This window comes from Urocampus carinirostris, chromosome 1 (genome assembly GCF_059441175.1).
Source record: "Urocampus carinirostris isolate Australia breed hairy pipefish chromosome 1, RoL_Ucar_1.0, whole genome shotgun sequence".
Taxonomy (NCBI): Eukaryota; Metazoa; Chordata; class Actinopteri; order Syngnathiformes; family Syngnathidae; genus Urocampus; species Urocampus carinirostris.
The window spans coordinates 40,397,608-40,409,044 of record NC_142349.1 but is presented as its reverse complement, the minus strand read 5'-3'; the positions used below and the strand labels follow the sequence as shown (position 1 = coordinate 40,409,044).

Here is an 11,437-nt window from a genome sequence, read left to right as displayed (position 1 = left end):
AAACTTGCATTTTGAAACCCTTGCCCAACGTTGGAAGAATGTATAAAACATACATTTTGCATTTTTCTCATGACAATCTCTGAAAGTTAGAGAACATTACTTTGGAGATTTACGTTTCACACAATTTTACCTTGACTTCGTATAAACTATACCATCATTTTAAATAGGGAATTTGATAAAACGTGAAAAAAACATTTCCATTTGAAAAATGATGCAAAAGAGAACCCAAATGAGAATTGCTAAGAAACGGTTAAATTTATCCACCAGCTTTTCAGATCATTGAAAATGAGAAGGCCTTCTTCTGAAGATCAAAATAAAAAAAATAAAAAAGAGAAAAATAAAAGGGTTACGAAGGTGATTGCTTAAATAAAATACCCGTCTTATTAAATCTGGGAAACATTATCTGTAAAACTAACGAAAGAAATCTCTGTTCCCATTACATACTTCTGTACTTGGGGTTTGTGGAACTTGCTGAAATGGAATGGCCAAGAAAAAGACCCCAGAAGCAATGTTGAAATTGCAAGTTTCTATTTAACAGGAACCGGTACTTCCTTATAGTAAATTTTTTAAATGATGGCGCAATCCCGAAATAAATACATTTTTAATATATGTAATTAATATATAGAACCATAGCAGTAATGTGCTGTCAGGGGAAGCAACATGGAAATACAAAATTAAAAATACATTAAGTGGTTATATCAATTTAGTATTAAAGTTCCTACTCATTTAACAGTTTTTGGATTTTCAAAGTATGAACGTTGTGACTAAAATTAGTTTGTATTATATTACTATGCTGAGTAAGGCGCGCATCTATCAATTCTCTTGCCTCCCGTTGCATCCAATGTGAGACCAAGGATTCGGATTTGGAATAAACCTCAGCCCGAAACAAGAGTTAGGGATTTTGTCCAACTCCGCCCGCCCGCCGCGTGACTGCTTCTGCTGAGCGTGAAGGTATCTCTGCGCAAATCCCCCACAAAAAAAAAATAAACAAATTACGGGTGGATACTTTATAAAATCGGCGAGAGAGAAGCCCAGCCCGAACCAGACAGAATGATTGACATTTTAGCCCAAGCTTAATATCGTTAAACTTAATACCTTTAGCGTAGACGTCATTTCTTTCATTTTTTTTTTATTTTTTTTGCATGGTACATTTTATATATTGCCTTCTTGTTCTACCAATCAAATGATGAATATGGTTCCGTTATTTGTAAATCTAACTGCCTCACCAGACACAAACCTCACCGCACATCACTATAGCATAGATATGATCATTATGAACTAGTCATTCAAATAGTGATCGTCCAATGAATAGTTTTACTTAGACGTGAGAATTGTATGGATAGTTCCATATTTGAACCTGTTTTGTTTTATCAGAAGTTCAAGAGTGAAATGTAGAGCAAAGCTGCTCAAATGTTGCACGCACACAGCAGGACGCTTTCCACACCCAGCTTTGAGAAGGTCGGCAATAAAACGCTCGGTTTTCTTCAGCTCCATCTTCACCGTAATTACAGAGTTGGAGCTGGGGGGCTGTGGCTGGGAGGGGGACTTCTACGCTTCACTTATTACCAGATGTTTGAAAAGGTCACTCAAGTTTACACACATATAATAGCGAGATTGAGGATGTGTGAGTAAAGTAACCAAACATTTAGACATGAGAAATGCGATCCACTGTCATTTAAAGTGAGAGTCAAGCAGAAGCCGATGGGTGGCTTAGTTGTAAGGGTTAGATGAGAGGGGAAATATATAACTTGAGGGTTTGACACACTCCTTTATTGACATGTCTGTCCGCACATGACATTATGCATTTTTAATAGGCATTTTCCAGTCGCAGGCAGTGCATTTCACAACTAGGCCTTCAGCTCCAGTCTGAATTTGAGATGTGTTGTTCACGTACGAACCAGCCCTGGGAGCTGGCTCTTGGAAATGAAATTTCTCATTTTTTTATAAGGACTCTGAAGTGATTTGGGCTCGAACCAGCAACTCCTGTCAGGGAAATTGCTTTGGTGGATTACCGCCTCCTAGCCAATCATAGTTTGTGGAACCAGTAACGTTTCCCAGGGCCGCTAGCAGGCACTGACAACACTTGGATTCTGATTGGCTAAACCCAGAGCTTTATCCAATACTGATGCTACTGTAAACGGCCTTTAGGGTTTTTTGGAGCGGCCTCAGCGGAGGTTTCTGAGCCTAGCTACAACTAATGGCAAAAATATGATTGTTAAATGCTTAAATATGAAAGTACGCATCTAGAAACAGCACAACCAGGGAGAATCAATAAAAGGAAGCTGACAGACGTTTGGAATTATTTAATAAGTATTTAAGTATTAAACATAATCAACATAATTGATTCAGCCATTTTAAGGCCAGCAGAGAAGGCCTTGCAGGCCACGACAGCCCACCATTTCCTGTTTTTATTTGCTCTTTTAGACTGCTGTGCATCTTTTCGACCAAGATTAGATGTCAATTGACCTTACACTTTTTTCATCGTATTGTAGTGTTAGGGTTATTAACGAAATGGACCAGATACCATTTAAACATTCACATTGGTTTCATCAACTACCAGGCAGTGCTGCTTGTATTATCATTATCGAGACACTTGGACGTGTATCTGTTGATTATTGTTATAATAGTTTTTAATCTACTGCAAGCCACATTGTGAGTAATAGAGGAGGCTTATCATAGCCAACCAATGTCAGGTCCAAGATAAGCTCCAGCGATCATTTTTCCTTACACATCTTAAACTCAATATTCAGCTTATGACAAAATTGTATGAGAGTTTGTGCAAACAAGATATAACCAAGTGTACGATTATTTCACATGCCGATAGGCTCCTGTTTGATAAATTTCATACAAGTCCATGTTTGAGAGAATGCCCAATATAAATGGAGGCAAATGTGGACTTTCACACCTTCATCAGCAAACATAGTACATTCTGTATGCACTCTTTGGCCACATTGTATTTTCTTAATGGTATGATTTTGCACCCCAAAAATAAAAAAAAATAAGTACAAGTCCTCAGTAAATACTGGAAGGTGAATGACACAGCTTAGCTCTCACCATTTAAAAACTCACAGCATTGCTCAAAACGTGACATTTAGTTATTCAAGATTGTCCTCAAAAATGTAAAAAAAGAAGTTGGACCACCAGTAGGCAAATGAAGGCTCATGGGCTATTTATGTCCCGACTATCTTTTTAATCTGGCCCGCCTAACAAAAATGGTAAATGTACAATGGCAATAAACAGTATATTATGGCAAAACATTGGGTGACTTGCTTGTCCCCAGTGTTTTTATTTTTATAGTATATTATTTTAAATATCAAATTGCGTTGACTTTCTTTCATGCATTAGTATCGAATTTACTACTTGATGAAATTATTCGATTTATCAACAAATATGAAATTACTATAACGTGTAACTGGGTAGCCTACATTTTGTTTCTTCCTCATGAATCATTAAGTATCGTATTTGAGTCTTTATCGACAGATAAAAAAAGACATCTAATCAATTAATCTTTTTTCCTTCCTGGCCCCTCTGCCAAATTTCTTAATCCAAAGCATTCCGCGACTTGAAAGGTTTGCCCACCCATGAGTTAGACACTACAACTGGGGCAAAGTGAGTCCAGTATGGCAAACAGTCCAGGTAAAAACAGATGAAAGATGAGTTGCTCATTGGTTTATAACATGGTCTTGTGTTTGGGAATTCAACATTCTGGGAAATGCTTCTCCAATGAGACAGATTCACAGATTAGAGTGCCTGCATCAAAGTAAATTTCTGAACATACCCTATAACTATCACATTAAGGGGTGATTCAAATTTGACTGAGGCGGCGCTCACACTGAGACCATCATACCTTGCCTACTAAAATCTGGATTTCAGTGCCAATGTGACCCCTTATTCACACTGAATCTGGAAATTCAATTTGTGTTTATCTAGCCTTGCTCTGTCTAAAAAGAGAAGACAAACCACAAACTAAATCAGGGAGGGATTTCCATTCATTTAAGATCTCATTTCTTTATGTATTTTGTCAAACTAAACTATTGAACACCCTATAAACAGAAAAATATAAGTATAACTACTTGTGTAAGCTTCGTAATGATTTTTGTAGAAGGTTTACCAAAATTACATTTATTTCCCCCTGTCTAAATCCACTTAAAAAATCAGGGGGCGATTCACATACCTTGTTATGAAAAGCATTGTATTTATTCACCGAAAAACGTGGATATTTTTACTGGAATTTGACTTGTATATCATGGGTTTAAAATTGTGTTGTATTACAATTTAATGGAGGTTTTTTTTAAATCTTTTGAATGTCCGACTGTGTAAAGCCACGCAGTAAGCTGGTTTTGCACGTGGCTTTGACATATAATGAATCCAACTCTCCGTTTTGAAAAACAGATGTCAAAAATAATGCTGCAAAACATTTAAATCAAGTGTTACCTTAACTCGATCACATGATGTAGTCAGATGCCAATTTTCTATGGTTACATAAAGAACCCAACTGTCACTTGTGGTATCATCATGTGACGAATCAGGTTACTTAAGCACACCGCTAGGTCCCATGAGGAGAAAATGAATGTTTGGAAAAAATGCATACGGTAAGCTCTTCCTTTTGCTTTTGGAATATTGCTTCGAAGGTGGTAAGGCATATTTATTTGCTGTACATTCAATAGATCGTATTGCTAACTAAAGTGTGTACGAACGGACATGTCCTATGTAAATTACTCATCTACTTCCTTCATTATAAAGTTTGAGAGTCTGTTTGGAGATTGATAAAGATCCATCCATCCAGTTCTGTTGAACTCAAAACTCATATGTTACAAAGGCAAGTTGGAGCATATTTGAACTGAATTTACAGTATGAGAAAGACACTCTGGACTGGTTGCCTGTTGATCAAGTAGAAAAAAAAGCATTCACTCTATTGAAGAGTAAAATCTTTGAAACCAACAAGCACACAGTAAAGTACTTCCTCTAAGAGTTCAGACACAATCTGTAGAATAATTATAAAAAAAATATCCTTCATTCTTGACAAATTCTCCTCTATCTAGCACACGCCATTTTGAATATAATACTGTTTTTAAAGTCTAATAAAAGTGATTCCAGGTCAAACTTTTTGTGTAAGTGTAAGGTAGAATATGAGGAATAACCATAATTTTTGGGGGGGTACAATGACCTTGGGTGCCCTGAAAAGCGCTCTGATTAAAATATATTATTTTTTATTGAGTGTGGTCATTTTCAACTTTTGGTCATAAAGAAAAAAAAATGTTGGCATTACTTAAACGTTATTTTTTTCTTGCCTGGGTAAATTCTAGAATACAAATCCTGAGAACAAACCAACTGGAAACTGTTGCAGGGTTTATTTCTTCTGCCATGTTTTTACATTTAGTCAAACTTATCCCAATTTGGTAGACCTTTAGTCAGTTTTATGTAAAACCCTTTGGGTTTTTTGTTAAAATAATCAGATTTTTTTCATTGTGGTCTAGTTTTAGTCAGGGTAGAGATTTCACACTTTTAATTATTTGACAGCAATATTAGAGTTTTCAATCTGATAGGAAATTAATTTACATACGTTTTTCCTTTTTCATCTTTTTGGAGAAAAACAATGTTGTCAAATAAAACCACAAAGTAACCGATTCTTCCTTGTGGTGTTGTTTGAAGTAGGCAAAATTAAAAAAAACAATTCCTTATCGTTATTCATAATCTCTATCATTTTCCTCTTTCTCTTTATTACAGGGTTCATACACCTTTTTCACGGCCAGATTCAAGCACTTTTTAAAGACTTTCAAAGCAAATTTTGAATTTGTTCTTAAGGGACCAGTATATTGATAGGGTAACGGTATGCTTTTATTATCACTGGTATGTACAATTCTTGCTTAAAGACGGTAAGTGGTGCAAATTTACATTATTTTTGTACGAGTGATGTTGAAGATAAAAATGGTGGATGAATTTGTATCAACACAGATGAAATGAAATAACCCAAAGAGGCTGGGTGGTGCCTTTTCAAAAATAACTTCTCTAATAAGATATGCACATATAGATAAAAAACACAGCTTTCTAAATGTGGAGATAATTTTAAAGCTATATTGGTCTTAATGATTTCTCAGTGCACGGTTTTGACCTGCGCTGCCCAGAGTCCGCGGTAACAGTGGCTGTTCGCCTCCGACCCTGACGCAACCTCGCGCGACCCACAAAAGACGGTGGAAGAGGGCCAAGCAGCAACATGAGATCACGGCGTACTGCCAGAAGGGTCCTGATTGTCCGCTGCGCTTCAAAAGGGGCGAGAGAGGCTGCGCTGACGTCTGGTTTTGTGTGACGTTGCACCACATAAAAGGCTCGAGTGACAAAAATCTGTCTTCAGTACACGATGACAGAGTGGTGGAAAATATTCCAGGAATTCTGTCGCTGGGGATGTAAATAGTGGCTCTCTTTCAGGACTGTTTCTTAAATGTGAAAATGTTCCGTGATTTGGCATCTCGCGAAGGGTCAGGGGTGCAACTTGGTGAGGGTGTGCATGACGGGGCGGGCGAGGAGGGCAGCGGCGTTGAGGTACCCCCATAGGGGCAGCTTTGTAAGTCCGGGTGCTCACCAGAGCACTCCACAGCAGGGATGTAGCGGCTATCCCACATCCCGGGCCCGCATAGTTTACACAGGTCATGGAGGCTGCAGGGGATTCTGGGTAAGAGGCGAAACTGGTAGAGAAGGCTGCGCGCCTGCAGGAGTGAGGGGGAGACCAACATGATAAGATAAAGCCGGAGAGCTTTGAAGCTGTGGATGCAAAACAGCTTGTTGTGCATTTTCATAACACACCGCTTTAATATAATCAATGACCTCGAGGGGGAATAAAAAATGTTCAAGGTCATTGAGCTTGTCGGGTGCATAATAAAAATGCGGAAAAAAATACATGGCATAAACAAAAGCGGAACACCGAGTGCATGTTAACGCGATGCCTGGCACATCCATAAACATGAGGATGCAGGAGGCGGCGCACGCTCGTCATAAATCCTCACCGCCAGACGCACCACAATAAGGCCGGTAACGTCTCACACCTTGCGTGGGCAGCTTGTGAAGCACAGCAAAAGGTGACATAAAACAGGAATTGTATTTTATTGTATCATTTAAAACAATGACTTAAATCAAATATATTTTAAATTGGTGGCTTTAAAAGATAACAATTGGAAAGTGGCTTAGAATTAGCAAGATAAACCGACAAGTCAACATTTGTTCATCAAGGATTCCAATTACTATTTTACGGTTGTCACCTCATTGTTTCTTCAGCTGCAATGGTTGTCCAGCTATTTACGTTTAGCGATTGTGCTTCATGGCATTACGTCAGGCATTAAGTTTGTGGCACAATTACTTACACGGAAAAAAAGTGTCAAACCGCAGTTCATCGCGGTCATGAAAAAAAAATGTTTCTCCAAAATGTGCTTGTTCATTATTTGAATCAGGAATTCAGTAGCTTACCCTACATAGTATAATCTGGATGACAAGGGATTTCTAAGCATAAGACATTTATTCATAAAAATGGGGAGAAAAAATGATTTTCGTGTTTGGCATTCAATGCGCTAACTGTTTGATTTTAACAATCAAGTTAATGCAGTTTTACACCTAAACCAACTAACCGCCCTCCAAAAACCCAAGTGGGAGCTAAAAGTGGGGAAAAAAGAAAATAGCCTTAATTGTCATACCGATTTGAAATGAATAAAAAATGAATACTAAATAAAAGTTTTAGCAGTGCATGGGTAATAAGATTAGATTAGATCAGATGAAACTACTAGGGTGGGTCTATCAGGCTAAGAGTATATACCTTACTTCTCTATAGCAGCCAGAGAGAGCATTTTGTATGCATTCATTTAAAAAAAAAAAAAATCACATATAACCTTTTTTCATACACTCAGAAATGTATGGTGGGCCAGATTAAATAATCCAACAGGTCAAACCCAGCCCGCGGGTCATATGTTTGACACGCCTGATCTAAATTATCCCTCAAATGTTTATTTTATAGTTTTTGAATGAATATACATATATATATATATATATTTTTTTTTTTTTACAAAGTCTGTCAATGAGAAATCTATTGTTGCTTTTATGCTGACAACCAAACATTACATTTCCCATACCTGACTGCCTGCATGGCAAAACAATGAGCAAGTACTGCTATTTGAAAGGTATTGTGTGTTGCATCACCTTGCGGAGCACCAGCTCTCCATTCATGTGCATAGACAGGTTGCTGAAGTGCAGCAGCATTTGGTCGGTGGCAAGTTGCTGATCCGAAACATCTTCGCCATAAAGGACAATGATGGCCACACACAGAAACAGGTGGAAGTAATCGGTCTGGGGAAAGGAGATGTTGGCTTGTAACGATTGACTTGCAGCTTCTCCAACTGGCAAATTAATAATTGTTATTGTGGCTACTTTTGGGTGGATTGTTTTCTCAAAATACAGCTTAAAATCGATAAACTCCTGGCAACAAAGAAATCAAATTTTTAATCGAAATACTTAAAGGGACACTGTGTAATATTTGACCTCTAGATGTCGCTGTATAACGCAATGCAACTGAATACGAGTGCTTCAAAGCACAAATAAAAATACAAACTACGGAGACCCAACGTGACCAAACGGGACCATTTTACTTCTCATTTACTTGCCCAGCCTTTTCAGACTTCTCAAGCATGCAAAAATAAAGCTTTGGGGTCTTTGAGTACCCATAACAGCAAGATGACAGACAATTAGATCAGTTCCCTCTAGGTCATGCCCATGTTATGTAAAAATCCAAATATGTCAACCTATGAGTAAAAAAAAAGTACATTTATATGATACCCAATATTGTTGTTTTTTTTTTTGAATGAATGAAAGTTTTTATACCACGAGAAGGTTCTAAACAATACACAATGCCCCTATAACATACATTTGAAGTTTATTTCTAGCTATTCAATGCCCTTTGTTTGTAAAATAAAATTGTATTGAATTAATTCAAACAAATGGTAAATGGTCTGCATTTATGTAGTGCTTTTCAGACCTCCCAAAGCGCTGTACAATGTCCGTCACACACACACAAACACACACACACACACACACACACACACGCACGCACCGAAGGCGCCTACCAGCCAAAACTCACCATTTTTCTTTAGACTTTTTGCGCATGGTTTTTAGGGGTACCCTCAGCAGCCTGATGAGGGACAATCATGTCTACTTCTTCATTGTATATAAAATAAATACAAATGTCCTGACTTACGAGTATTTTTATGAAAAAAATGAAAAAAAAACACGTTTGTGTGACAGTTAATGTATTTTTTCCTTCTTCTTCTTATTATTATTATTATTATTATCATTTTTACATGAATGCTATCTTTTTTAACCAAAGGAGACACTAAATAATACACATTGTCCCTTTAATCAAATCATGGTTAAAGATGACGCATGTATGTGTGTTTGTCAAGGGACATTGAGTCTCACCTGGTAGTGAGCCCAGCAGGCCTCCCACATGCGCAGAGCGTCCGTGTCGGGGAACTCGCGCTTGAAGCAGAGGAGGATCCAGCGGTGGCAGAAGAGCAGCTGGAGTCCATCCTCGCCCAGCACCATCAGGTGCTGGTGGAACTCGGGCAGCATGAGGCGCAGCAGCTCCCGAAGGTACATCTACATGCAGACATCCACACTTCCTTAATTAGAGCTCAACATCCTGCATCAGGTACACGAAACACTCGCTACCAGCTGTCTCTCCATGTCCTCGTCCCGCGGCGAGCTAATGAAGATGGTGTTCTCCATGAGGCCCACGAAGCACCAAAAGGTGTCGCTTTCGTCTTGGATCTCGGTTAGGAGGGGAGCCACAAGGTCTGACATGCCCTGGCAGTAGCCCATGTCGGGGTTGAACACGGCGTAGTTAAGCAGGATACGTCTAACAGAACAACAACAAAAAAATCTAGTAGAAGGGAAAACAATAAAGTGTAAATAAACTGCTTTAAATTTGCGGTAAAAGTCCGTCAGAGCTGACAAATCTGAATCTATTTCTATGTGTAGTTGTTACGGGGCTTCTGACTTCCTCATAAATCGCCAACATTTTGCATACACCCTTACAAGGTTAGCGTCTTTGGACACCCAGATGCCATGAACATAACTATGCATAGAATAATTTAGACCCTTTTCTACTGACTTTTAAATTAAGTTTGCATAATCTGGAAGAAATGATATGGCTATGTTATCCGGAATATCGACTGCATGTGATAGATGGATACCATAAATATCGTGAGCGTGGCTTACCGCTCGCTGTCAGATGTATGAATTGCAACTAGCTGGGAAAGAATTTCTTGCCAGAAAACGTGTCATAACAAACTTTCAGCTTTTGGTTTGAATTATGTCTGTAGTCTTATTTGCCCTGTATAAATTTATGGGCATGTCCACAACACAGTTCTGAGTAACAAAATCTGACATAGACGTTGTTAATGTTCCACAATGTGGTTCAATGCCAAAAAAATGCATTCACACACACGCACGCACCCACACAAACACCTAACTCTATGTTAAGTGGTTGCCATGCCAAACCCTATGGCAACAGGGAGCTATTTAATGATCTTTCTTGTGTGCGCGTGCGCATGTGTGTTGTTTTTATGGATAGTACTTTAAAGTGTCTCTGGTAGCACTCATGCATAATTAAGTTGTCTCCAAAAACCAGAAGGAAAGCCTTGAGGACATTTCTGTTCATGTCACAATATGAAAGCGCGTCAAGAAAGGGAAAACACAAAGCGGCCTCAGAGACAACTGAGGGGTGCAGCCTCTTCAGCAGTTTGGGTGATTAAAGATGCAATGATAAGCTTGGCATATATTTTTGTAGAAGCTGTATGAAGATGTTTTCTGTTAAAACCCTGCGCCACAGATGAGCAATACAACTGCAGAAATATGTAACATGAGCTGCTCTGAAATTGGAATCTTTTTGCTCCCAGTTCAGACATTTCCTTTGAGTACATGCATGCTTAAGTATTTTGCTAAGTCAAAGCCAATAAAGCATGAAACTCATTTGTGGGTCCCGTGGGTACCAAGGATTGAAGCCTCACCTCATGATTTCCACATTGGGGTTGTTCTCACCCCTGAAGAACTGGTTGCTGCGGTCTGTTCTCACCACGTCCTTGTCCACAGTAAACTGGACCTTCCTCCAGAAGTCACTGTGTTGCTCTGGACTCATGGATAACCTGATGGCAGAACAATGCACAGTGTTGATGATCTTCTAAAATGAATGGGAAGATTCAACTTCAAATACATGCGACAAAGCCGAAAAATTCAAAGACCGAAAATCAAGATAACCCGCTGGCCTCTCACTGTAGAGCGCCTATTTGTCAGCTGTAAGTGCATACATGTCACAGAGGTAAAAAAAAAAAGAAGTTTGATGAGTAAACCAAAAAATCTTGCGAGGACGTGACAGCCTTGGAGTGCTTTGTTGTCATAATAT

The 11,437-nt window shown here is 38.7% G+C and overlaps 1 protein-coding gene across 2 annotated transcripts in view; it reads right to left on the bottom strand.

Annotated features, from left to right (window-relative positions):
• Nucleotides 1–2,288: 2,288 nt before the first annotated feature.
• The window catches only part of tbc1d16 (TBC1 domain family, member 16), a 30,487-nt gene continuing 21,338 nt past the window's right edge, over nt 2,289–11,437 (bottom strand). The window contains exons 9-13 of one of the 2 annotated variants that reach the window (XM_088339054.1): nt 11,046–11,180; nt 9,706–9,892; nt 9,454–9,633; nt 8,182–8,328; nt 2,289–6,704 (exon numbers count right to left, since the gene is read on the bottom strand). In XM_088339054.1, the coding sequence (XP_088195180.1) occupies nt 6,423–6,704; nt 8,182–8,328; nt 9,454–9,633; nt 9,706–9,892; nt 11,046–11,180 (931 nt within the window). In that variant the 3' untranslated portion in view covers nt 2,289–6,422. Of the gene's footprint in view, nt 6,705–8,181; nt 8,379–9,453; nt 9,634–9,705; nt 9,893–11,045; nt 11,181–11,437 lie in introns of both variants that reach the window. The other variant, XM_088339062.1, reaches the window with a different exon arrangement.